The following is a 27,331-nucleotide window of genomic DNA, read 5'->3' on the forward strand; positions in this document are numbered from 1 at the left end:
AGATATAATATTATTTCTTGGCTGCAGGTGCATCTGTAAATAAGAACTCATTGAACTCAAGTTATTTTAGGCAGCTGAAATAGATGCTGTCATTGCAGGCATATTTTGTGATACACATTATACAAATGTTAATTACAAACATTATATAACATTCACATTTTATACAAACATATAACTGCTGAATCTCTATAATGTCAGCAACAGGACAAAAATACCTTCCAAAATAAAAGGGCTAATTTCATCAAAAATAACAGCCTATGAAAAACACTGTAATATAAGTTTACAATCACTATGTGGTTTAAAATTCAGGTGGTAGCCATGTTGGTCTGACGCAGTTGAAATAAATAAAAAAAATGTCCAGTAGCACCTTAGAGACCAACTAAGTTTGTTCTGGGTATAAGCTTTCGTGTGCATACTTCTTCAGCTTATACCCAGAACAAACTTAGTTGGTCCCTAAGGTGCTACTGGACAATTTTTTTATTTATGTGGTTTTAATCAAAGATACCCAAAAGGAATGACAGAAAAACAGAAAACAAAGAGCCATTCCAGCCACTTCTCAAAGCAAAAAAAAAAAAAAAGACACTGAAGTAACAACATGTATCTGCCACTTGATTGTACAAAAACTTCCAAGCAGTTCACAAAAATATAAACCAAAGCATTAAAATTATCAATAAAAACAGTTAAAAACAGGTATTTGAAGATATTCAATAGACTTCAATAGCAGCTAAAAAAACACAAACAACGTGTAACATCCAATTGTCCAGATAGGCTTGCCTAAGCAAAAAAATGTTTTAAGCAGTCACTAAAAAGAGAGCAATGAATGAGCCTGACAGATGTCAACAGGAAGGAAGCTCCAAAGTGTGGGGACTGCCATACAAAAGACAGGTGTCTTACAAATGTGGCACCTATAACAGTGCCAGTTCCTCAGACTGAAGCAGTTGAAAGAGCATATACTGCAATTTCTGGAAGCCCCACACAGAGTGCATGGCGGCAGTCCCATCTTGAAGTCAACAACGCCTGGACCACTGTGGCCAAGCTCTCTTGATCCAAGAATGGTAATGGGTTATTCCATGCCAAATCACCTGATTTTAATACTCGGCCATGCTCTCACGACTCATATTTTCTTCCAAAAAAAATTATGTGTAGATACTGTTATGTACTGAAGTTCTCACCCTGGGCCAGCAGGGGGATACTGTAGATAGTTATGCAAATGAAGGATCGAAAGTGACGTTCAGTGATTGGATAGTTTGTATGCAAATGAAGGATCGAAAGTGACGTTCAGTGATTGGATAGTTTTAGAAAGTTGCAACAGTTACGTTGTTCTGGAGCCCTATATAAGCAGGCTGACTGAGCTCCTCAGTTCAGTTCTGTTCTGGCCTTTGAATAAACAAGAGCTGTTTGAAGAATCGCTGTGTCGTTTGATATGTTCACCCACAACTTAACAGATACCTATGAGATAAGCTCAAAATAATATTTTAAGATATTTTTGGTCCAAAATTGGGTGCAGGAGAATTTGTTGAAAATTTCGATTTTTGTGAGATTTAGCCTAATGCAATTTCTGCATCAGTGTAGAAAAAACGTCCTGTTTCACTTATTTTTCAACCGATTAGGTTTATTTTGGTATCAAAATAAAGCTAATTGTGGTCTCTTTCAACATAAGGTACAAAAATGGTCTTAAGTGCCACAGAAAAGGGTCACCGACCATTCAAAGTGAATTTTTGTTCTTCCTGGTAGGTTCGATAAGCCATAGCATGCAAACCACAACTAACACATGTTTCATACTTTTGTTGTAGAATGAGCTAACCATGTACTTGTTATGTTTTAAAAATAAGGAGGGTGTTTTTTTGCGGTTATAAAATAAATTGATTTTGAAGTAAATTTTTTACCAAAAGTTTTTTACTTTTTTTGGACAGGTTTAAGGTCTCTTTGAGCCTGAAATAACTCACACATTCGTGAGAATAGTTAAAATTGTACCCTCTTATGTTACAATGTCATCTGAAGTTATTTTTAAAAGTTTTTTTGATTATTTAATAAAAACAAAATACATCTCAGAGCCCTTGTTCATTTTATGGTGTAAAACACTTCTGCAATGATTTGGTCATTTTCGGTGTTGTTTTTGTTTGTTTTGTTTCTCAAAGGCCATAGCTCTCATTTATTGCCTCGGTCATCAAACTGACGATTTTGCCAACAAGAGACCCTCCTTTTCTGTGGCACTTAAGACCATTTTAATAACTTATTTTGAAAGAGACCACGATTAGCTTTATTTTGATACCAAAATAAACCCAATCGGTTGAAAAATAAGTGAAACAGGACGTTTTTTCTACACTGATGCAGAAATTACATTAGGCTAAATTTTCAAAACATTCTCTTGCACCCAATTTTGGACCAAAAAATCTTAAAATATTATTTTGAGCTTATCTCATAGGTATCTACACATCTACACAAGAAAATCTGAGTTGTGAGAGCACATGGGACCAGGTGATTTGGCGTGGAATGGCCCTAATACCTCTTGTACCAGACACAGCAGAGAAAAGGCACTTCAGCTGAGCCTACCTGGGCCTCCAGAGACAAAGCTGGATCCAGAAGTCATGCCTTTATCAAAGGCAGATCTGGGGGGGGGGGGATGACCAGTGTGTTCACACCAGGCATGGAGCTTCTGGGCACCACAACTATGAGATCCAATGGAAGGCGAGAGGCAGGTGGCACAGGGTGCTACGAAAATTTGAGACACCAAGGTCCACCTCTGCTTTTATAGAATATGAGCAGCTGAGGGCCCAGTCAAGACTGTGAATCAAGATGGCTTCATATAGAAGTAACACAATACAGAGCATTTTTGTGAACCACAAAATGCCGCCTCCGTGCCACCGCCAGGGAAGATCTACATCTGGAATGAGGGGGTGAGTGAAGATCTACATTGGAAATGGGGGGGGGGTCAAACAGTTGGAATCAAAGACTATTGCAGGGTGTGGGGAAGGGGCTTGCTCTGAATCACCCTGGGCAGGTGCAGAGAGCAGGAGACCCTAAAGGGCAGCCCCCGCCATTTCTTCCTTAGGGGTGGAAGGAGACTGGCAGCACCTCAAGAGACTGCTGTAGAAGTGACATTGGCGGATGAGTTGCCAAGGAGGTGGCACATCTGGCCTCCAAGGAGCGCACCACAGCCGTCGCTGCCATCAAAGCAGCAGCAGTGGGTGACGCATTTCTTGGAGGCCAGATCGGCCGCCCCTGTGGATCCTGCCACTCAAGGCAGTTGCCTCACTTTGCCTCATGGGTGGGCCGGCCCTGACACAATATTCAAATCAAACCAATTACATTCATAATCAAAAACATGTTTTTTTTTAATTTCTTTTTATTAAGTTTCATGTAAATAACCAAAAAGAAAAACAACTTCACAGTTACAAAGAAAAAAAAGAGAAAAATACAAAACAAATATCTAAACATAACATAAGTATTATCTATTTCCGTTACCATTCTTTGTCTTCACATTTATCTCTTTATATCTTAAGAACTTAAATCATTCTTCTACGCTCTATTGACCTCCATCCCTCCCGCTTTCAGGCTTCTTAATATACATAATTTATTTTCCCCGCAGCTAATAATTGTTAATAGTTTACACGTCGTAGGATTTATATCAAATCTGCTATAGTTTTTAGGCTTCTGTAATTCCCTTCAATGTATATCATAAATTTGTTCCAGTCATTAATAAACTTTGTATTTTTTTGGTTTCTGATTTTTTGAGTCATTTTTGCAAGTTCAACAAATTCAAATAATTTTGTTTGCCACTCTCTAATTGTTGGGATATCTTGATTTTTCCAATTTTGGGCAATTAATAATCTGGCGGCGGCTGTGGCATACTGAAATAATGTCTTATCTTCATTTTTGACTTCATCCCCAATTATCCCTAGTAGAAATGCTTCCGGTCTTTTAGGGAATGTATATTTAAATATTTTTTTTAACTCATTATAAATATGTTCCCAATATTTCTTCATTTCTTCGCATGTCCACCACATGTGGAAAAAGTTACCTTCTTTAACCTTACACTTCCAGCAGTTCTTATTCCCAGTTTTGTACATTTTCCCCAACTTTGCTGGGGTAATGTACCACCTGTACATCATCTTTTCTAAATTTTCCCTGAGTGTTACACATGCTGTAAATTTCATTCCACTAGTCCATAATTTCAGCCATTTGTCATACTCTATATTATACCCCAGATCCATTGCCCATCTCGTCATTACCCCCTTTATTTCCTCGTCTTTGGTATCCCACTCTAGTAATATGTTATACATTTTGGATAATAATTTAGATTTGCCTTCGATTATCTCTATCTGAAACTTAGATTTCTTTTCATTCATTCCTACTTTTTTATCATCTCTCCATACTGCATTTATTTGATGGAATTGTAACCAACCCGTTAATTTGTCTTTCAACTCCTCGTAAGGTCTCATCTTCCATCCATTTTCTGATCTTATCAGTAGGTCCTCATAAGTCAGCCTTTCTCCCTCCATATTTGCCTTTTTTGTTATTAGAATATCAATTGGTGATAACCACCAGGGCGTCTTCCATTCTAGGAGTTTTTTATTTCTTTCCCACACTTCAAGTAGGGGTCCTCTAATAATATGATTTGAGAATCCTTTATGTATCTTCTCTTTATTCTGCCATAAATAGGCATGCCAGCCGAACCTATTGTCGAACCCCTCTAGGTCCAACAGGTCGGTGTTTTCCAGATTAATCCAGTCTTTAATCCAACAAAGGCTGGCAGCCTCAAAATATAACTTCAGGTTAGGTACTGAGAAGCCCCCTCTTTCTTTCCGATCTGTAAGGATTTTGAATCTAATTCTTGGTCTTTTGCCCTGCCATATGAATTTCGACAGGGTTCTTTGCCAATCTGTAAATATTTTAGATCCTCTAATCACTGGGATGTTTTGAAACAGGAAAAGCATTCTTGGGAGTAGATTCATTTTTATCGCCGCCATTCTTCCCCTCCACGAAAGCTTCACTCCATTCCACATATCTATTTCTTTCTTAATCTCCTTCCATGTTGTAAAATAATTATCTTGAATTAAATTTATATTTTTTGTGATTAACCAGATTCCCAAGTATTTTTTTTTTTTTACCACCTTAATTCCGTGCTGTTCCTCCAGTTTTTCACTTTCTTTTTTTTCCAAATTTTTGATCAGCATTTTTGTCTTTAATTTATTTAATTTAAACCCAGATACTTTACCGAAATCTTCTAACATCTCCAAGGCCCTGCCTACACTTTTTTGCGGGTTTTCCAAAGATAACATTACGTCGTCCGCGTATGCTTTTAATTTGAATTCCTTTGTTCCTATTTTGATCCCTCTGATCTCAGATGTTGCTCTCATTTTATTTAAAATTATCTCTAATGCCATGATGAATAAAAGGGGGGATAGAGGGCACCCCTGTCTTGTTCCTTTTTCAATTTTAAAGGAGTTTGTTAAGTTGTTATTTATAATTAATTTTGCAGATTGATTCGAGTATATTGCCTTTATTCCATTCATAAACTCGCCCTCTAACCCTGCTCTTTCCATACTCTTCAGTAGGAACTTCCAAGAGACATTATCAAATGCCTTTTCTGCATCTATAAAAATTAGTGCCGCGGGTATTTCGTTCTTACAGTCCAGATATTCTATAATGTTTATGGTGTGCCTTACGTTATCCTTGAGGAACCTATTTGGAAGGAATCCTGCTTGATCCTTATGTATTATATTTACTAGACATTTTTTAAGTCTACTTGCCATCACTTCCGCAAAGATTTTGTAATCGTTATTTAAAAGTGATATGGGTCTATAATTTTTAATGTTCAATTTGTCCGTATCTGGTTTAGGGATCATCGTGATATGAGCCTCCCTCCATGGCTCTGGTATTCTTCCTCCTCTCAATATATTGTTCATGATGTTACATAGCACTGGTGTTAATTGATTTTCCAATACTTTGTAATATTTAGCTGACAATCCATCTGGTCCTGGGGCTTTCCCTATTTTCATTTTCTTTATCGCATTTTGGATCTCTTCTGCTTTTATAGGGTTATTAAGTTGGGTTCTTTCTTCCTCTGTTATGGTTCAAAAACATGTTTTAACTGGTAGAAAAATGGGCAGATTTGATCAGAATGCCGAAACTCTATACAACATTACTTGTCCTGTTTTTGTGCATGGAGATCCCTGTTCTCAGGATCTAGTTTAACCTTTTGGGGGCCAAATGCTGCATTGGTATATGGCTAATCCTATGGGGGCCAAAGTGCAAAAATGGGCATGAACATTTAAAAAAGAAATTTAATGACACCTTTGGGGGTCTTGGCATCACAGCAGGGGATTTGTGGCAGCCAGTGTAGGAGGGGATCATGGCAAGAGAGGATCATCATGCACAGAGGAGCTGAGGAACCTGTGGCACTTGTTGAACTCCAGCCCCCACCAGCATGGGTTTTCTGCAAGAAAGCGGCGGGAAATGTAGAAGTGTGGAGAGCTGGGAGACTAATTGTTATTCCCAACACTGCCACTGGGTGGCAATAGAGTTGCAGTACATTGCTTCTTTATAGTTGTGCAAATTATCAATCAGTATCAAAACAGCAGAAAATCAGAAGGGTCTAGATTATATTTTTAAAAGTAGAAGCACTATAGCAGGGGAACTGCCAATGCCCAAACTGCTATGAATCTCATATAGACACTAGCAGGCAGTTATGCCAGAGACTAGAAAAGTCTGTCTGCCATATAGGGATGAGCACTAGAACAGGGTTTGTTTTTGTTAAACTGCTAAGCAAATTTTAATTGGTGTCTAAAACTAAAGGGATTGATCTGCAGTCATAAAGAAGTACAGGCTATTGGCTCCTTGTGAATTTGCCAGTGGAAACACAGTCTAATTCATAGCTGTACATAGGGTGTGTTTCTGTGACCTCATCACACAAGTGATGCTGCAATGGGCACACAATTCATCATTCTGAGAATCTCAGCTTGGTGTTCGAAAGCTTGAAACCTTCCTCAAGAAGAACAGAGGAAGAATCTACAAGGGCAGACACATTTATGAAGAAATCAGAATTCTGCTTTTCTTGATGTAGAATTTGAGTTACCTGGGTGTAGAATGTTGATTATTTGCTTAGGGGAACAAAGTATATGAATTTCTCCATGTTGACAGGAGCTAACCATTTGCCGTCTCACACAGAGCCCCTTTCCTTTGTTCCTCTTAATGTCTCGTCACCCAGGCTATCACCTCACCAGGAAGTTAGCCTGGCTATTCTAAGAATTAGAAGTCTTGGTTAAATTTTAACACTTGCTGGATCCAGGGATTAGAAGAGTCTTGGCATACAATTTAACACCCCAAACTCATAACAATATATAAATAAATTTAAAACATAATCAGGATAAAACCATTCAATCATTGGTGCTGTTCAAGTGTCTGGGAAAACATAAATGGTTTTGGTGCCAAAAAGATGGCAAAATTGCCATCAGGCAGGCCTCCCTGGGGAGAGCATCCCATAGATGGAGAGCTACCACAGAAAAGGCCCTTTCTCTCGTTGCCACTTTGCAGACCTCCCTTGGAGATGGCACCTGAAGAAAAAACTCAGATGGTGATCTCAGAGTCCAAAGACGCTCATATGGGAAAATGTGGTCCTTTAGACATAATCTGGTTCAATCAAATTTGTTAAAAGCCTACTCTTGCATTTCCATGTCTTTTCCAGTTTGGCTATCTCAGTTTTCAGTTTTAAAAACATACACAACAAAACCATTTCTCACCTTTAAGACTGCAAAGATAGCATTGAGACTATGAAGGGCAATTCCTAAAGGGCATTTGCAGACTCGTAGGCTTATCCAGAATACAGTGGTACCTCAGGTTAAGAACTTAATTTGTTCTGGAGGTCCGTTCTTAACCTAAAACTGTTCTTAACCTGAGGTACCACTTTAGCTAATGGGGCCTCTCACCGCCGCCGCACCGCCGCTGTGCAATTTCTGTTCTCATCCTGAAGCAAAGTTCTTAACCCGAGGTACTATTTCTGGGTTAGCGGAGTCTGTAACCTGAAGCATCTGTAACCCGAGGTACCACTGTATACATATGTATTCATGCACAAATGCTATGATTGATGTTGCACAGGTAAAGCCAGTCACGCCTTTCTGCTTCTCATTAGTGTGTGAGTTGGACTGGGTGCAAAGTTTGTTTTCTGGGAAATGCTCCATTGATCAACAGCTTATGCAATGTGTACCATGACTCTCAAAATACTGTACTGACCTCTGGCCTAGATTCCCTTAGATGCTTTTTGGAATAGGGGATGGAGCTTTGGGAAGCCCTGCACAAAACACAACACGGTTTGGGGACACCAAACGCTGTTTGTCTGGGGTTGTAGATTCCACTATGCTCCCTCAAAGCCAGAGACATGTGTTTACTTCGTGACTGCAAACATACCATACACCCAGAAGGCTTGCTTTGAGTGATATCCAGACATTGCATGCATCACTCTGATTTCTGAGAATCCCCAAACTGTTGTGCGCGTTTTAAACCCACCAAACAAGTTCCTAGGCCCCACAGTTCCAGGGGAAAGGTTGAAAGGGTGAAGATAGTGGGCACTTTCTGAAAACATAGGTGCTGAAGCTCGTTGGCAAAAAAATAATAATCATGCTCTCCAACCTAGAAGCTCATTCTTTGAGTTCCTGTTATGTGGAGGCTGGCTGTGGCTACTTACTGGTGAACAAAGACAAGGCAAAACTAGGCTTCATTTCACCCAGGTCAAATATTCAGTTTCGCATACGTATATACGGGCTTGCACATTTGTTTTTAAAGGGCGTAAAAAGTAGGGAATATATTATTTGAATACAGAGTTGTATTTTTTATTTAATGTTTTAATTGATTCCTTGCCTTTTCTTTCAGCCCCTTCCTCTGCGGAAGACAGGCAGGGTAATATGTACTGAGCGGTCACCCATAGAAAAGCAGTAAAGAGCAACTTGCCAACTTGCCAAGTTCCTCTGAGCCCCTGAAGTGACTTTTATGGTTGAGCTGGAGAGCAAGTGGCCTGACGCAGGATCAGGCAGTTTCATGGGTGGGTGGGTGTTTTCCCCCTTCACATATTGCTAAGCAAAGGCAGCCCCACTTCTCCCCACAGCTAAGAGGTCCACATGTCAAGCAGTTCCCACAGGAAAGGCTCTCCTTGGAGCCAAGATACAAATATAATAATAATTATGGAAACTGTGAGAATGATCAGGCATATATCAGAGTGTAAGTCCTATTGAATGCAGTGGGACTTACTTCTGAGTAAAAATGCTTATATGGTAATTGCAGTATAAGACTGCACAGTCTTTACCCAGTTAAAGAGGTCTGATCTCTCCACCATTTTAAATTGTTTTCTGAGATGTGGAGGGGAGGAAAAAGGAAGAGAAGAAGATAAAGGATATTCTATTATTCCCTTCCTTCGATTTAACAGCAAAGCAACCAACTAGCAGCAACAAAACATGTACGTTTTCAGCTTTGCTTGGACATCCGCCTTCTCCCCTCTCCAGAATTTCCCTCTCCCTGCAAATGAGACCGGGACCTGATGGCCGCCTGCAGCACCAGTAACTTACATAGTTGCAAAACCCAACAGGGGACCCCACCATCAGCTTCATTGGGGAAAGAGGAAGGAGGAGGATCACTCACTTTTAGGAACAGGGAAGGCTGGGTATGCAAGCAAACTCCCTTCTTTTTTTCTCTTCATGCCACACCCACTCACACACAAAATCACAGGATCTCAAACTTGTAGGGTTGGAAGGATCCACGAGGGTCATCTAGTCCAATGCAGAATTTTTTCACCTAACGTGGGGCTTTAACTCGTGACCCTGAGATTAAGAGTCTTATGCTCTACTGACTGGTCTGTAAAAGGATTAGACAAATTCATGGAACGTTATCCATGGCTGGTAGCCACCATGGCAATGTTCTTCCACAACAGTTGGAAGCAATATTCCTCTGACTAACAGCTGCTGGGATTTGCGTTCACATCCTGCTTGCAGCCTTCTCGTGAGCATCTGGTTAGTCACTGAGCCTAGGATGCTGGATTAGATAGGACTCATCCAGCAAGGAGGGCTCTTTTACGTTTTTAAGACGTTAAAAATTGCAACAGGACTTAGAGGAGATGGTTTCTAAAACCTGCTTAAAACTACTCTTTCTACCCAGGCATTTTCAGAACATTGATATCAGCTGTGTGCAAACATGCCTCTGTTCCTTGCGTAATTTTGCTGGATTCATTTTGATTTTATGCAACACTGCTCAGTGAATTATTTTAATATGAAAGTCTCTATAAACATCCTAAATAAGTAATTAAATGTTGGATCCAAGCCATTTGATAGTTTCAACTAGTAAGCAGCATTCATCCTTACAAAAATAATGGACTCATCCACTTCTATTACTGGAGCAGTACAGAAAACTCTAATACCAAATTGAGAATGGGCATACAGTTCAACATTTAGTTGAAAACATAAATTTTATTCCTAAAATTTGCCACACTGAAGTTCCAGAAGAAAGTAACCACTGTTAACATTGTACTTGTAAAGGATAGCATGTTTGTAGTACATGTTTATCTACATGAAAGTAGAGTTGCCACCTTTGGTCAGGCAAAATATGGGTCATGGTGGGGGGGCTAAAAATTACTTTACCTGGTGCAGAATGAAATTACTTCAAAGCAATCCATTACAATGGGTTGTTTCCGATGCTGGTCATACTCATAGAATCATAGAGTTGGAAGAGACCACAAGGGCCATCGAGTCCAACCCCCTGCCAAGCAGGAAACACCATCAGAGCACTCCTGACATATGGTTGTCAAGCCTCTGCTTAAAGACCTCCAAGGAAGGAGACTCCACCACACTCCTTGGCAGCAAATTCCACTGTCAAACAGCTCTTACTGTCAGGAAGTTCTTCCTAATGTTTAGGTGGAATCTTCTTTCTTGTAGTTTGGATCCATTGCTCCGTGTCCGCTTCTCTGGAGCAGCAGAAAACAACCAGAGTAGGAGACACTGGCGGAGGAAGAGGAGTGCGGGGGGAGCGCACCGCCCCCCAGCAGCATGCCATCACGGCTGCCCCCCACCCACGCTGGGCACCCCGCCCCTGCAGGCAGCACACCCCACCCCCAGGATGGGCACCAGCCCCCGACCCAGCCTGCTCTCCGCCCCCCCCCCCCGGTGCCGGAGCATGAAGCTCCGCCACTGGTAGGAGACCCAATGAAATTTATGGATCTAAGTTAGCAATGCACATTAATTTCAGTGACTCACATACTCCCGATCTTCTGCCTGTCAGAATGGTAAATGTAGAAACAGCCAAAGAGGTTGTCACAGTCCAGTCTATGGGCGATCGAAGTCCCGGCTGAGGTTGTCAGGACCGGGGGCAAGATGGCAGGGTGGGAGCAGGAACCGGAGTCCAGAAGCCAGGAGTCAGGAAGCCAAGAGTCTGAGGATCAGAGAGCCGGGAATCAAGAAGTCAGGGGTCCAAGAAGCAAGGAGCCAAAGGCAGGAAGCCTGTTGCTGTGGCAAAGAGCCGAAGGGAAATGCTGACCTTATATCCCTTCCCGGCTGTTGCCACCAGGTGCAGTGAGTTACCAAGCGGCCTCACCTGTGCAGCCGTGCCTTGCCTCTCCAGAACAAACTTAGGAAGGCCCCAGTCTTGCTAAGCCCTACTGGTCACAGGGCCTGGCTCCTGCACGCACTCCTGACAGAGGTGGAGATAGCAACAAATTCTGTTTCTCTTCCTGATGCCTCCAACATCCCTTTCCATATAGCTGCTAATGCCAATTCTGTCACTCACACACCCCATAGTCAGACAAGTTCACCAACCACTGTTACATCTGATCTTGTCACATATTTAAGGTGTTTTAAAAAGAATTCATATGTTATCCATAGGCATTCATGGAATCATAGAATTGTAGAGTTGGAAGGGTCCCTGAGGGTCATTTAGTCCAGCCCCCTGTAATGTAGGAATTTTAACTAAAGCGTCATTTAAAGCACTCTTTAACAGTCCCCCAAAGAATCCTAGTTTGTTTGGATACCCCCTATTCCTCTCCCAGAGATATGATCTCCAGAGTCCTCTGGAAAGGATTGGTTGCTATGCCACTGTTCTCAGGTCAACCCATTCCTGCCTATTTAAACAGACAGGAACGGCTTCCCTGAGCAGGTCACCATTTGGAGTTTTAGCATTTGCCTAGAAGTCACTAAGTTCTGGCGATTCTGCCAGGCTCTGCTTCCTCTCCCTGCATTTGTAATATAAAGGGTAGCAAGGTTGGTCTGCAATACAAGAGTATAAGAAGTGCTGGAAAAATGCTGATTTGTTTTTTTTAGCCCAACCAGTTCTAACAGTTGTAGGTGACATGTGGCATCTTAAAATATGCATTTAGTTCTGTGTGTGAGAAGGGGGAAAGAGCATCTTCAAAAACAACTAATTGGCAAGATTAATAGAGGACAACTGGTCAGTGATCACACCACAGTGGGTGCTTCTGGGACAAAACGCTAATAATAAAAAGGTCAAGGTAAAGGGACCCCTGACCATTAGGTCCAGTCGCGGATGACTCTGGGATTGCGGCGCTTATCTTGCTCTATAGGACGAGGGAGCCAGCATTTGTCCGCAGACAGCTTCTGGGTCATGTAGCCAGCATGACTAAGCCGCTTCTGGTGAACCAGAGCAGCGCACGGAAACGCCGTTTACCTTCCCGCCAGAGTGGTTCCTATTTATCTACTTGCACTTTGACGTGCTTTTGAACTGCTAGGTGGGCAGGAGCAGGGACTGAGCAACGGGAGCTCACCCCGTCGCGGGGATTCGAACCACTGACCTTCTGATCGGCAAGCCCTAGGCTTTGTGGTTTAACCCACAGCGCCACCCGCATCCCAATAAAAAGGTAGTGGATCAAAATAAAGAAAGCCCCCTCCCCCAAACGGCTGGCCACATGCTAAACAGGCCCCGCCCTGAACTGCAGGTACGCGCTGCCTCCCTGCCTCTGTCAGCCCAACTATTGGCTAGCCTGGAGCGTCAATTGGCCAGCTTTGGAGGGGAGGGAGGGCTCACTGTCTAAGCAGCTAGCAGTCATGTTGCACATGAGATAAGCAAGTTTGTGTGAGTGCACAAAGGCCAATATTTACTTTTTATGACTTCAAAAATGGGCCAAATCGGGGGCCAAACGGGACAGAGGAGTCTGTGCCCCCCAAATAGTACTGTCCTGTATTTTAAGGGACAGAGTACAATGCGACTTACTCCAGGGTAACCATCTACATGATATGGGATGGATGCCTGAGCAAGATGACTTTCGACTCATGGCGGAGGGAGCAACGCTGTTCCCCGTCCTCTAAGCGCCCCAGTTGCACAAAGGGACTGGGATAAGGGGCACGGCGGGACCTTCACCCACCGCGGATCGGGGAGGCACCCGAAGCTGCGCAGGAGCCGAGGCCGCGCCCTGGCACCAGGCGGGGGCCCCAGGCCCACCAGAGACAGCAAACTCGCCTTCGGTAGGCAGCCAAAGGGGCTCTTGAGGACAGGAGGGGCCTGGAGGCCGCTGGCGCCACTCCCGCTGCTCCTGGCCCAAGCCCAGCTCCCAACCAGAGCCTCACCTGGCAATGCCGTGTGAATCCTGCTCTGCCCCAGGTGCTCACACGGCTGGCAGGCAGGCAGGCAGGCGAGGAGCCCCAAGGGCGCCCTTGGGAGGCTTCACCCGGAACAAAAGTCCCGTCCCCCCGTAGCTCTGGCTCTGACAATGAGGTCTGATACTTCCAAAATTTGTGTTCCTTGGAAACAGGAAGTTCATATAGCCCTCATAGCCAATCAGGAGAGAAAGATGAGGGCCCCATAAAGGGATTCCCAAAGACAACTGAATGGTTTGGAGGAGATTCTGTTTTCCAGGCTTCCCAGGACAGCAGACGCTTCTGGTCCCTTGAGTCGGCTTGCCTGCTCTCCATTGAACTGTACACAGCCGAGGGGCCTCCACTTCCTTTGCTATTTTATGGGGTAGATTGATAGGAAGGTTTCCAAGTCTAAGGCTTAGAATAAAAGGCATTAGGAAATCCCATTTTGCAGTCCTCCAAATGGCAACTTTAAGAGGTACAGGACAAGGCAGTGTGCAGGACAAAATAGGCCTATGGCCTGCTGCAAATTTCACAGGCTGGAAGTGTCAATGGGGACTTTCCCCCTAAGGCTCCTTCTTGGTACCAATTATGCTCAGGACCGCAATACCTCAAGGACCGCCTGTTCTCATAGGAAGCGGCCCAAATCCTGTGATCATCATCAGTGACCCTTCTTTGTGTGCCTCCTCTGCAATAGGTCCATATGTGGCCTTTTCTGTGGTGACACCTCGCTTGTGAAATGCTCTACACACACACACACACACAACTCTTGAGTATAATTTATTTGGATACAACCCATGGCCTCAAATTATTTCTGCTCTAAGGGTATTCCATCACTCTAATTCATTTGCCTCCCAGACTTTGGCTACTGTCCTAACCAAGGGTCCACATAACCAGACACTTTCAGAGTCAGGATGTAGAACGTGATGAATAACAAGCTTGTCCCAGCGCAATAGTTCTTCCGTGCACAGTAGCTGGTGTCTCTGAGCAGGTGTAGGCACCGTAGGCCATGTGCCTTGGCATCATGCCAGGGTCAGTTGCTAACTATTTACATTCCTGGCCTATTCTGGGAGCTGAGTTGCCAGCAAACTTAGTGTGCTGTGAACTTCGGCCCTGGCCCTGCGGTTGCATCATGTTGCACCAGTGTTTTTTTCCCAGACAGCCATGTTTACACGTTGCCTCTTTCTCTAGCCAAAACCAACTATCCCAAGAACTTTAATCCCATTGTGCCCCTCTACCCTACAGCCAGATACCTGAATGTCAGCAGAACTGCTCCCTGCCAAGGCCAGTTGTGGAAGCTGTTCAACTGGTAGACTCAACGTCTCAGGTCTTGGGTTCAAATTCCTACACAACAGAAGCAGCAAGGAAGGGGATCAGGAACAGGAGGGGGGAAAGCAGACCCGGGCACTACTTCCAAACCAGCTGAGGTAGAGCGAGATGTCTCCGCCCCCCTCCCAGTCCCACCGCTCTGTGCTCCCTGAGAGTGTTGCCTGCCTCATCCGTCAAGATGACCAACAGCAACATGTTCTCAAGACCATTTTGCAAACATGGTGTTGTCCCTCTTGCCACCTACATGTGCATCTACAAAGGTGGTTTTGTTGACATAAAGGGCATGGGCACAATTCAGAAAGGCATGCCCCACAAATGTTACCATGGCAAGACTGGAAGGATGTACAACATTACCCAGCATGCTGTGGGCATTATTGTGAGCAAGAAGGTTAAGGGCAAGATTCTTGCCCAGAGAATTAATGTGCACATTGAGTATATCAAGCACTCTAAGAGCAGAGACAGCTTCTTGCAGTGGGTGAAAGACTATGAAAGAAATGGGGGGAAGGAAAGGAAAAGGGAATTTGGTTTGAACTAAAACACCAAGAGAAGCCCACTTTCTGAGAAAAAATGGCAAGGAGCCAGAGCTTCTGGAACTCATTTCATATGAGTTTATGACGTATATGAACAAAATGAAATATCATGTTGACTACCTAAAAAACAAAACAAAAACAGAAGCAGCAAGAAGGCAGAAGTAGTTACCTGATAAAAGGGAGGGGATACCTTGTTTTGGTGGCTGGTTCTGCTCTGATCAATAGCATACAGTGAGGCTGAACGTTATACCCAAGTTTGTATAATAGTCTCTGTGTTAAAAAAAGTTGCACAAAGGAAAGCTGAATTCTGCACTCCACATTAATTTATTGTTCTTCTAGTAATCTCTCAGAAGGGCAACGGGAAAGCACTGACGCCCCCTGGAAATCCCCTCTTTTCCAGCTTCTGTAATTTCATCAGGATTTCCTATATCTTCACAGCAATGGTCTAGGAACTTGTGCTTTTTGTTGTTTCTGGGTCATTCCATGTCAAGTGATCCGACTTTTTTACCTCATGTCATCCAATTTTCTTGTTGAATGAGGAAAACTAAGTTTAAATCTAGAATTTTAGCATTTTATCTCATCCCATTTCTGAGTTATGAGGGCTTGAAATTTCAAAAAAGTGTCAATTTTGGCCTTGTCTGACTACACAAAAACCTTAAAAGCTCAGTCCAGCATTGAGATACATCAAAACTAAAAACACCAATCTCTTCAGAACTTCATGGGTTTTAATGTCACAAGATGGAGCTGCTTTAAAATTTAAATTTAACTCACTGCAAGAAGACCCATTTTTCCTAAATAGAACCTAATAAGGCATACATGTATGTACAAAATACTTTTTTTCAATGTGATCTCATTGAGATCGCAATATGAAATTTTCCAGGTAGATCTTAGAAATATTAAATAATCAATATTTTTTTAAAAAAATTAATCTTTTTTTTTAAATCACTTTTTAAATTTTGTAACTTAAAATTTAAATTTAAAGCAAGTCCATATTGATTTTTTGGCTCTGGTGAAGCCTCAAGAGGAGCGTCATTGAGGCTCCCAGGCTGTCTGTAAGTGTATGCAAATGTGCATGGGGGGTGGGGTGGGGTGCCAAACCGGGCCCTTGACCCGGGTGAAATAAAGCCTAATTTAACCCCTGCTATTAGCCACATCTCAATCTGCTTCAAGTTCTTAGGAACAGATCACTCTGGAGCCCATCCATACATGGGGCTATGTACACCCATGTCCTCTAAATACGGTATCAGAGGTGGGATGAGCAGTTTTTGCCAAAGTTGGGAGTCATTTTGGGGGCACTGAACTTGTGGCTTTGTACCCAGTGGTGGTCAGGCCAAAGGATGCCAATCTAAGCCCAGCAATCTCCTCACTGTGGCCACCCAGATTCCCTGTATTGCAAGGTGTATTGCCAGATGATCCTCAGGGACAATTCTATTATTCTAAGTATGCAAGCATTTGCACTCCCGCTATCCTAACCCAACACACACACACACACACAGAGCGAGTGAGACAGAGAGAGAGATTTAAACTAGGCCGTTCAGTCACCAGAGGTGAATATGCAAGAAAGTGCCTGGTTTTTTGCCTGACAGAACACCTAAGGAGCCAGATCCCTGGTTCAGGTAGCTCAGGACTGTCTTCCTCTGGATTAGCTGGCAGCATCTCACCAGGGTTTCAGAACAGAGTTTTCCCAAGCCTTACTTGGAAAGGCTGACTGAACTTGTGGCCTTCCATATGTGCTGAACTATGACCTTTCCCATTCAGTACCTTGTATGCTGCATGAAAAAGGCCCACAGGTGGGTCAATCCTTGGAATATCTAGGTGAGGCTGGGCAGCGGCGTAGCGTGGGGGGTGCAGGGGGGGCCGGCCGCACTGGGCGCAACATCGGGGGGGGGGGCACACTCGCACTCGAGTGCTAAAATCCACGGGTTAGGGGGCGCAAATTACTTGCCTTGCCCCAGGTGCTGACAACCCACGCTACGCCACTGAGGCTGGGAACAACTACTTGCAACCCCTTGGAGAACCATTGCCAGGCAGTTTAGAACTGGGACGAGGAACCCAAGGCTTACAACCTAGTACCCACAAGAGACTGAGCCTTTCTGCTGTGGGAAGGGGACTCTGCAATCTTGCAGTTCAGCAGACACTGCCCATTTGGCCTTGACCAGCTATTAGCTGCAGCTTCAAAATGATTTTTCTTACAGGTCAATGGTAGGGAAAAGGTTTCACACCCCTGGTAGAACATTGAGCTAGATGAACAATTGCCTGACTCAGGTTCACATGCTGGTGGCGTGAGGGGGGAGGGGTAGTGATGGCAATAGTGGTGAGTTCCTCCACCTTTCCCCCCAGATAAAGCCACTGCTAAGAGCTACTGTCTCCATTCCTCTGCCCATGCACATACTTCTTCAACATGACAATGGCACCGGGGGATGCCAGCATTAAACATGGGAGTGTGATTTATTTCACATGCTTGACTCTCATCCTTGCAATCCCAGCATATCTCAACAAAGAGAGAGAACCCATATCTTGAGCTTCCCAGCCTGGTGCGATCAACTCCCTTTTGACTTCTGCTAATTAACTTAATAGTAATTAAGTTTTATCCATTTTAATGCTGTGTAAGTATTTTGAACCATTTGGATACTGTATAAAAACTAGGGCGTGGGCTATCTAGCCAGGTTCAGTGCTTTTCATTCCCACTGAATTCAAAAGAAGTATTATGAATAATACTTCTTAGAATTTATGGGGCATGGAATATAAACCATCTTGAGTCTCATTGGAGAAGGTATTGAATCAACTAATTAGAAGGTATTGAATCAACTAATTATTTGTAATAATATGTCCCTCCCTTCTTCCCAGATTTAATAAGCCTCACCTTCTGTTGCCAGAATTTGTAGTGATGCCTTTGCAGGCAGTTTAATTCACAAATAGCATTGATACTGATGTTATTCCTGGTGTTGCTGGTGGTGCAACAACAATCTCACCACTGTGGTATGTGATGGGGTTCATTTCCTTGTCACAGTTGTTCCTCCAAGTGATTCTACTCTCTGGGTAAACAGAGCAGCAGGGAGTCCCTGTGTCAGGGCAATAAAGGACAAGGCGATACAGAACCCCAATTACACAGCCAGAGTTAGGTCAATGAAGTAAATTTGCACAGGTTCTTTAGTTTACATTGTATATTCCAGATACGAAACGTAGCTGCAGAAAAGTGGTTACAGAAGCTGTTAGTACTGACAGCACTGCAATCCAAAGGTTTGTCTCCATCATAGAAGTTAAGATCGCAACCCCAGCGAGGGACCTTGGCACCTGAGCAAAACTTCGCTGGTGTATCAAGGTGATGGAACCCTGAGCAGTGCAAATAATGTGGCACCTCACCTGCCACAGACGTCATGGCCCAGAAAGGGAAACCAGTTGATAATCCCAGACACATTTCCTCACCTTTGTTAATAATCACCAGAGGATTTATCGGCAGCAGATAAGGAGTTTGTGGCTTCTGAAAGATGAGAGTTCCAGGAAGCAATCATTTCAGAAGGCTTTTAAGTAATTTATCTGCTTGCTAGCATACTGTGGTGCTGGATAGATGTGATTAGAGGTTCTACCTGTTCTTACCTGTATCTTGGGAGTTTTCTCTGTGCCCACTAACATCTTCTCAAAATTGTTGCTTTAAAGATTAAAGACTCAGAACCAGTGAAGGTGGTGAATGTCCTGTGTGAGTGTCTGGAGGCGGTTGAAGGATGGATGGCAGCTAACAGATTGAGGTTGAATCCTGTCAAGACTGTTTTGGGGGGACGGGGTGAGCAGGTGTGGAGGAATCCCTGGTCCTGAATGGGGTAATTGTGCCCCTGAAGGACCAGGTGCGTAGCCTGGGAGTCATTTTGGACTCACAGCTGTCCATGGAGGCGCAGGTCAATTCTGTGTCCAGGGCCGCTGTCTAACCAGCTCCATCTGGTACACAGGTCAAGACCCTACCTGCTTGCAGACTGTCTCACCAGAGTGATGCATGCTCTAGCTATCTCCCACTTGGACTACTGCAATGCACATTTTCTCTGGGGTTGTTCCCACATCCCACCCCTATGCTTTGCCATTTTCTCCTGCCTTAAGCCCCTCTTCACTCTGGGGCCATGAAAAGCCCTTCCCAATGCAAACTCCTGCTTTGCTTTACATCATGGCAAATTGTGTTTCCTTTCCTCAGGCACCTGTTTCCACCAAAGGGAGCCTGCAATCCCCTTTTGCTAAGCCCTTCCTCCCCAACTGGAGGAAACCTCCCTGGGGCACTAGGTGAGCCGGCCAATCAGAGAGGCACAAAGGGCAGGGCCAGACTGGCTAAGTGACAAAAACTGAGGCACATAGCTGCCTGACACTCTGGATCAGGCAGTCAATGAGCTGAGATCTCTTGAGTGATCAACACCTGCTTGACCTCGGCACCAGCAGCAGATCCACCCAGCCCCGAGAAGCAGGGAGAGCAACAGGAAGCAAAGGAGTTGCCAGGGGTTAGCAGTTATCCTCCTTGTACCCAGGGCAGATTGCCATTCCTTTTAGGCTAAGATGCAAGCAGCTGGTTCCAGCGCAGGCACAGTTCATGAGTTCTAGTTACTGTCACAAGAACTACGTGGCAACAAAACCACCTCCTCTGCTGCATCTTGCTACCTACCACGCTTGGGTTCTTCATGGCTCCCACCTACAGCCCCCAGGGCAGCTGGACTCCTCTGGCCACACTGGCCCTACTATGGACTTCTTTGGCCTGGATCGAGGGAAAGCCTGCGTGTCCTTCCTGTAAGGTGCCGCCTCTGGAGCCCAGCGCTGAGAAAGCCTTTCTTGTCGAATTAGCCAAGCAGCAGATCCTGCAGAAACTAAACTTGAGCGAGAGGCCCAACATCACCCACCCTGTGCCACGTGGGGCAGTGGCCAACGCCCTGCGCCGCCTGCACCTGGGCAAAGCCCGGATGGACAGACTTGGGCACCTCTCCGGCTGGCAGAACCCCGAGCCTGACGAACAGGGGTACGAGATCATTAGTTTTGCAGAGACAGGTGAGTGCTCATAGCTCTTCCTGGTGCATGGCCCAGGACTTGAATATTATGAATGAGAGAATGTAAGTTGCATGTGCCAACAGCTCCCCCCACCCCCGGCAAATATTTGCTGCATACAAAGTGCTCTTGAGAGCAGAGACTTGTAGTTATTCATTGCACTGTAATTTCCTACCCATGGGAGATCTGGGTAGATTCTGACTGTGCTGGAAAATATCAGCTGCAGGGGGAGAAGGGCAATGTGGGTGGAGGAACTAGTGGTGGTGGTGGGAGTGGACAGGTTGCTAAATTTCTCATTAATCCAGTTTTCTGTGGCATATATCAGGCTGCAGACAGATGTTTATTCTGAGTGAGAGAGAGAGATGAGTGAAGAGGGTATTAGTAGAAGTGGTGTTGCCAGCAGTGTGCATTTCCATGCCATTATCACTTCTTTAAAAACCTGCAAAACTTGTTCCACCAGCAGTTATAATGTGGCAAAAGAAATGAGTCTGTGTGCCACAGACAGTGATGCTGACGCCTCTATCATACTACCTTCTCTCTTAAAGATGACCTCCTGCCACCATCTGCCCTCTCTGCTTAATGTGCAAAATAGGATGGGGTCACCGGAAGTAGCTAGTAAGCAGGATGAAGCTAGTGTGGCGTTGCTACCCTTTTTATACCTTTAACAGCTGTGTGACAGGAAAAATATAACAGTGGGGGGAAAGCTTCATCTGTTGTTTTTTGCCTGTTATTTACTATTCTTCCAAATGGTGGCAGTTGGAAGAATATCCCACACCACTGTGTTGCTTTCTTGCTTGATGCCTAATTTAATTAACAACATAAGATGGCCCATCAGCAACCTGTTCTCACATGGGCCAATGAGGTGCCCCTGTCGGAAGCCCACAACAAGCAGAACCTGTGTGCAACAGCACTGTCCCCACTTGTGGTTCCCAGCAAATGGGTATTCAGACCCATACACCTCTGGCAGTGAAGGGAAAACACAGCTGTCACACACACCCATTTCTCTGACCCCTTTCTTTCTGTGTGCTCCTGAGAACTTAGGCACCAAGGGTCTTGTGCTGCTTCCTATTCATCTCAGTGAGGTGCACTCAGAAGAATGTCTAGATCAGGGGACTGCAGCTCCCATAATCTCTGGACCATTGGCCATTCGGTTGGGGGCGCTGATGGGAGTTGTAGTTCGGTAATATCTGGAGGATTGCAGGTTCCCTACTCCCCCCCCCATTGGGCAAGGAGAGATTGGTCATATTGTGGTATTAGTGATAAGCACTCAGAATTTTCATGGATTTATTTAGGTATTTGTACAATTTCTTGCTGTTTCTACTATGGAATGACCTTTGTGACCATTGCATGGCAGAAATCCACCTGGACCTAGTGTTGCAGGCTCAACATCTGTTTGGCTGCAAATAAAAAATATTTACCAGAAAAACCCATCCATGTTTGGCTGGTAGGCCACCCCATGCTGAGTGAGACTAAGCAATCAAGCTTCTTGGCATATTGTTCTAAGGTTGTTGGGTCAAGTGGTTAAAAAAAATATCCCAGGCTATCCCACCAAAAGGGGGCAGTGATGTTGCTCATAAGGAAAGCGGAGGAAATGGCTTTTTATAAGAGAGTTATAGTGGGGTGTGTGTGGAAGAACAGCTGGTGAGAACCAGTGTGGGGTAGTAGATAGGTTTTCATTTCAGCAGTCTCCTCCTTTAGTTTTTAATTATGTTGTTCTTTATTTATTTGGGATTGCTTGCCTGCTTCAGCAGAACCTGCCTTCCCACATGTTTTGTACAGGGCTTGACTTTTTTGGCAGCCAATGAACAAGAAGAATCTATTAGAAAGACCATTATTGCTTAGTTTAGAGCCATGCTCTAGTAAGAAGAGCACCCTTAGGTGAATCATGTTATTCACCATCAGGGTCAGGCATTATTTCCCCAGGTGTTAAAGACTGTGAAAGGGGAATAGAGTACACACTAGTACACACTGTACACACCAGTCCCAGCCCCTGCATCCCTACCTCTGTTGGTTCCATCAGCATGATCAGCGTTCCCCATCACTAGGAGGATTCTCCATGCTTGAAGCACAACGCACAAAGGTCAGAGGCTGCAGCTGGCCAGGATGGGGATATTGGGGGCGCCTTGTGGGGTTCTGCTGCTCCCTCTACACATTCGCAGGTGCACTTACCCTCAGCCTATCTACCTCATGGGGTTCCTCAGAGGCATAATTCAAATGTAGAAAATAAATGTGAAGTGAGGGCAAGGCAACTCTTGAACATATTTTTGACCCTAATCAAAGGACTCTGGTTCAGGCATGTTGGTAGCTTTTCTGGGGCAGGTCAGGATTGGCATTCCTGATTTTCATCTTGATTGTCTTCCCCTCTACAGAGCCCTCCGGGGTCCTACAGTTCCAGCTGACACATCCGAAAGGCCAAGACATGCACATCCTCCAGGCTGAGCTGTGGCTGTACCTCAAGGCTCACCAAAACATCACCCTGCAGGTCTACCTGGCAGGGCAGCAGCGAGTGGCCCTTGGGGAGCGGCAGCAGCTGGAGAGCAAAGGCAGCAGCTGGCACACCTTCTCCCTCATGCCAGATCTGCAGAGCTTCCTTGAGCGTGAGGAGACGGCGCTGCGCCTGGAGCTGCAGTGTGAAGGCTGCCACCCCACCATCGACTCTTTGCTGACTGCTACTGGCAGCTCCCAGCAGCCCTTCTTGATGGTCAAGGCCAAGATACGGGAGCCTGGCCACCGGGTAGCAAAGCGCAGCCTGAGCTGTGACCAGAACTCTGACCTGTGCTGCAGAAAAGACTATTACGTAGACTTTCGGGACATTGGTTGGAATGACTGGATCTTTAAGCCAGAAGGTTATCAGATAAACTATTGCATGGGTGAGTGCCCCATGCACCTGGCTGGCTCACCTGGCGTAGCAGCCTCCTTCCACACAACTGTCTTCAACTTGGTCAAAGCCAACAACATCCAGACTGCTGGCCGGTCTTGCTGCGTCCCCACACAGCGACGGCCCCTTTCTCTGCTCTACTTTGATCCCAATAGCAACCTCATAAAGACAGACATTCCTGACATGGTTGTTGATGCCTGCGGTTGCAGCTAAGAGCAGGATTCTAGCCACAGGGAAAGCTGAGAGGGGCAGAACAGAAGATGTAAGACTTTCCCCACTACTCCTATTCATGGGTGTAGCCAGGATTTTTGTTAGGGGGGCAGGACTTTGTTAGGGGGGCAGAACTGGCATGATTGGTCAGTTAGTTAAGTATTTCTATTGTTTTACTTGATCTAGGGGGGGGGAAGCTGCCCCCTGCCCACCCATGTCCCCCAGTCCATGCTCCTATTAGACACCCATGTGACAGTCATGATGCTCTCTTCTAAGCTGGGTAGGATGGTGTGTTGGACTCTCTTCATAGAGCAACCTTGGTTTCTGCAGAGAAGAGCAAGTTGCAGGAGGCCTTAACCAATCCTGCCTTCCTCAGGACAAAAGCATTCACAGTAAAGCACATAAATAGTGCTAGGCAGGGCTACCAACAGGATCATTTGGACTTTGGACACTATTGTATTCAGGTTCCACTCTGGAAGTGGCAACTCTGATCTCTGCTTTTCCCACCACCTCCACCACCAGACACACACAGCAGATTCACTTGTACCTCTTCCCCAACCCCTAGCTATGGCCCGATGGGATTAGTCCAAATGCCAGCTGGGGGAAAGCCAGCATGCCTGCTTGTCTCAATCCATTCAGTTCATTTTTAATATATACTATTGATGCATTCAGGATTCCAGAATGCGACTGGAGAGAATTAACCACAGAAACCCCATCAGACCTGACCAGTTAGATACAGTGGGATAGAATTTGGGGTTCTTGGCTTTGGGTAGTGTAAGGATTCTCGTGGTTGTGCCCTCACTTTCATTGTGTTCCCGCCTGTGTCTCTGGCTGGACTAGGAAGTGTTTACTTGGGGAAAGCCTGCAATGAGTGTGCAGAAAAATGGGAATGCTGAAGAGTTGGAGCCACACATTCAGTCAGTGACACTGATGCCAAAGGTGCCCTTGATACCATTAATACCTTTTTTATTTGTGCATGGATGTTGCACTTATGTTAATGTATCTATCTATATTATTTTATTTTTGAATTACATCAATAAAAATGATGTGTTTTTTTAAAAAAGAATTCAGCATGGTTTGAGAAATGTTTTTCATCCACAAAACTGTCCAGATATGTTTTTTTAAAAAATAATAAATTTATTAATGAACTTTTCCTTGATGTGCATCAAACATATAAATGAAGTGCAATACAGTGTTCAAAACACACACTTTAAATATATATATGGAGAGGAAGAAAGGGGAAAGAGAGATTTCTTCCAGCCTTACAAGGCGACAACACACAGCTATTCCTTTTTTCTTTCTTTATTAAATATATACCACCCTTCATCCACAGACCACAAGATAAAAACACAGGATAAAAGCACAAATAAATAGAACCAAAAATCCAAAAACAAAACAGTACACCCCCCCCACTGTCATCTCTAGTCAAAAGAGTGTGGCAGGTTTTCAAAACAATACAAATGTATTCTAAACCTGCTTACTATAGACAAAAGTCTAACAAGTATACAGTACATACCACATATAGCAATCCCTATTATTGAAACTGCTTTGAACTTTGAAACAATATACATTTTCCATCTCTACTTTATGGAAGTTGCCTCACGCACATTTCTTCTTTATGTAAGTTTACGCTTAAAAATGTGAAGTGTGCATGCAACAAACAAATATTTAAAAATTCACATGCCATTCTAGCATACTTGTTAGACAGCTTTCGTGTGCTATGCTGAAGCAAACCAGTGAACCTAATGCAAGAACCTAAGAAGAGGCTGCTGGATCAGGCCAGTGGTCCACCTTGTTCAGCACCCTGTTCTCACAGGGGCCAACCAGATGCCAGTGGGGAACCTGGTAACACACCTGGTTTGCTGCAGCATGAAACAGCCCTTTGGAATCATCCTGGTTTTGCTTGACCCTTCAGTGGTAAAGAATGCAGTGACAAGAGAGAGGAGGCGACTCAGCTCCAGTCCTGCTAAGGGCTCAATAGGATACTTTTCATCTTTGCCTCTGTTTTCTCTTCTTCCACTTGGATATGTTGATGGGGACAGAGAAAGAAGCCGAATTATTTGCACTTTGATAGAAATGTATAAGCCATCTTCCTTTCAATATGAGAAACTGAAATAGCTCACAGAAGTTTCAGAGCTGACAGTATCCAAGACCTGAAACATAACTGCCAATTTAACACAGTCCACAATATATATTTAATAGTAAAACCTCAAAAGTTTCCTCATTGCACCCTTTTAAAGCCTGCAAGAGAGCCAGTTTGTATTGCATGAAATGCTTTTTCTGTGGATTCATTCCACTTAAGTACACTTCAAAGGATTACAAGCACCACCAAGCAGTTGCAAAGGTGATGCATTTGAGAGCAATGGAACCCAGTACAAACAATGAGAGATCATGGGACTTCTTCACTGGACAGATGTGGCACCAGTATGCAGCATACCTGGGCAGGAGCTGAGGTGTCATGGGGCAGGCCACAGATGTCACTGGGCTGCCACTGATATTACGGGAAAGAGGAGCTTCTGCTAACATGCCCACAACTTTTCCTCCTCCTGCTCCTGTGAGCAGCCAGCAGCCAGCAGCCAGCCAGCAGCCCCTTCCTAGACACTGCAACAGTCAGTGGGGAGTTGGACACTGCTTGTCAATGACACACCACTGAGCAGGGTCCCAGGGGTGTCTGCACCTCAGCTTGCGGCCACCACTAACTTATGCCGGACCCCTTTCTGATGTCTGCCTCTCAGGTCGGGGCTAGCATAATCCAGATGCTGGTACCAACAAGTTCAGGGCTGTTGCTGAGGATGGACAAATATGCCAGTTTTTGTTTATCTCATTTTCTCATTTTTGGTTTATCTCATTTCCTCATTTTTCCGATATTAATCTCAGTTCTCCACATTTCTGCATCAGTTTGCAATTCTTTTAAAGCCGTCACAAAATTCATCAGTGTTGTAGCAACATGAAATGGGAAGTGGAATTGATGATGAAATATGAGTTGGTCAAATTATACAATGGGCAAAAGATGTGGGGCACATTATTGAGAGGGCAGGGTGGGAAACGTTATGGAAAACAGATAGGAAATTTACTGATTGCTAGGCAATAAAGGAAAATGATAGGAAAATGATATATAGATGGTATTTAACACCAAAAAAATTAGCCAAAATCTATAAAGCGTCAAACAAATGTTGAAAAAATAAACAACAGAAGGGTCCTTTTTTCATGTGGTGCACTTGTAGAAAGGCAATAGGCTTCTGGGAAATGATATAATGAATTTTAAAAGATGTTTAAAATAGCTATTCCCAAAAAGTCTGCAGCATTTCCTCCGATGATTTTAGGGGCAGAGGTTCCAAAAGAGATGGTTAAGTAAGTTGTTTATGTATGCTACCAACACAGCCATAATCCTGTATGTGCAGAAATGGAAAGAAGAAATCCCAAGGAAAGAAGAATGAATTTTAAAGTTAATGAACTATGCAGAGATAGTGAAGTTGACAGCAAAATTAAGAAATTAAAAAGATGAGAACTTTGTTGAAGAGTGGAGGTTCTTCTCGGACTATTTGAGAAGAAACTACTCTATAGTCAAATGAAATCACGAGCAGGATTTGAATAATAGGCAAGGGAAGGAGAATTAATAAATGATTGTAATATAAGTTATGATAAAACAGAAAATAAATGGCAGTTATGGCAGCAGATAAAGGAATACAACAGGAACAAAACGGACATAAGGATGGGAAATCATATTAAAATGGCAACTGAACTGAATTGCTCTCCCCTCTCTAGTCACCACCACTACTATTATTCTAAAGGACCCTGCCTGCCTGCCT

General features: G+C 44.1%; 1 protein-coding gene and 1 pseudogene across 1 annotated transcript; both read left to right on the plus strand.

Moving 5' to 3' along the window:
* The first annotated feature begins 2,847 nt into the window (after window positions 1–2,847).
* On the plus strand, window positions 2,848–15,893 carry LOC128409633 (60S ribosomal protein L21-like; annotated as a pseudogene).
* A 2,553-nt stretch (window positions 15,894–18,446) lies between these two features.
* On the plus strand, window positions 18,447–24,004 carry INHBE (inhibin subunit beta E). The gene is made up of 2 exons (XM_053370640.1): window positions 18,447–20,437; window positions 22,804–24,004. The coding sequence occupies exons 1-2, from the start codon at window positions 20,077–20,079 to the stop codon at window positions 23,523–23,525; spliced, it is 1,083 nt and encodes a 360-aa protein (XP_053226615.1). The 5' UTR covers window positions 18,447–20,076; the 3' UTR covers window positions 23,526–24,004.
* The last annotated feature ends 3,327 nt before the right edge of the window (window positions 24,005–27,331 follow it).

Source organism: Podarcis raffonei, chromosome 2, assembly GCF_027172205.1.
Source record: "Podarcis raffonei isolate rPodRaf1 chromosome 2, rPodRaf1.pri, whole genome shotgun sequence".
Lineage (NCBI taxonomy): Eukaryota > Metazoa > Chordata > Lepidosauria > Squamata > Lacertidae > Podarcis > Podarcis raffonei.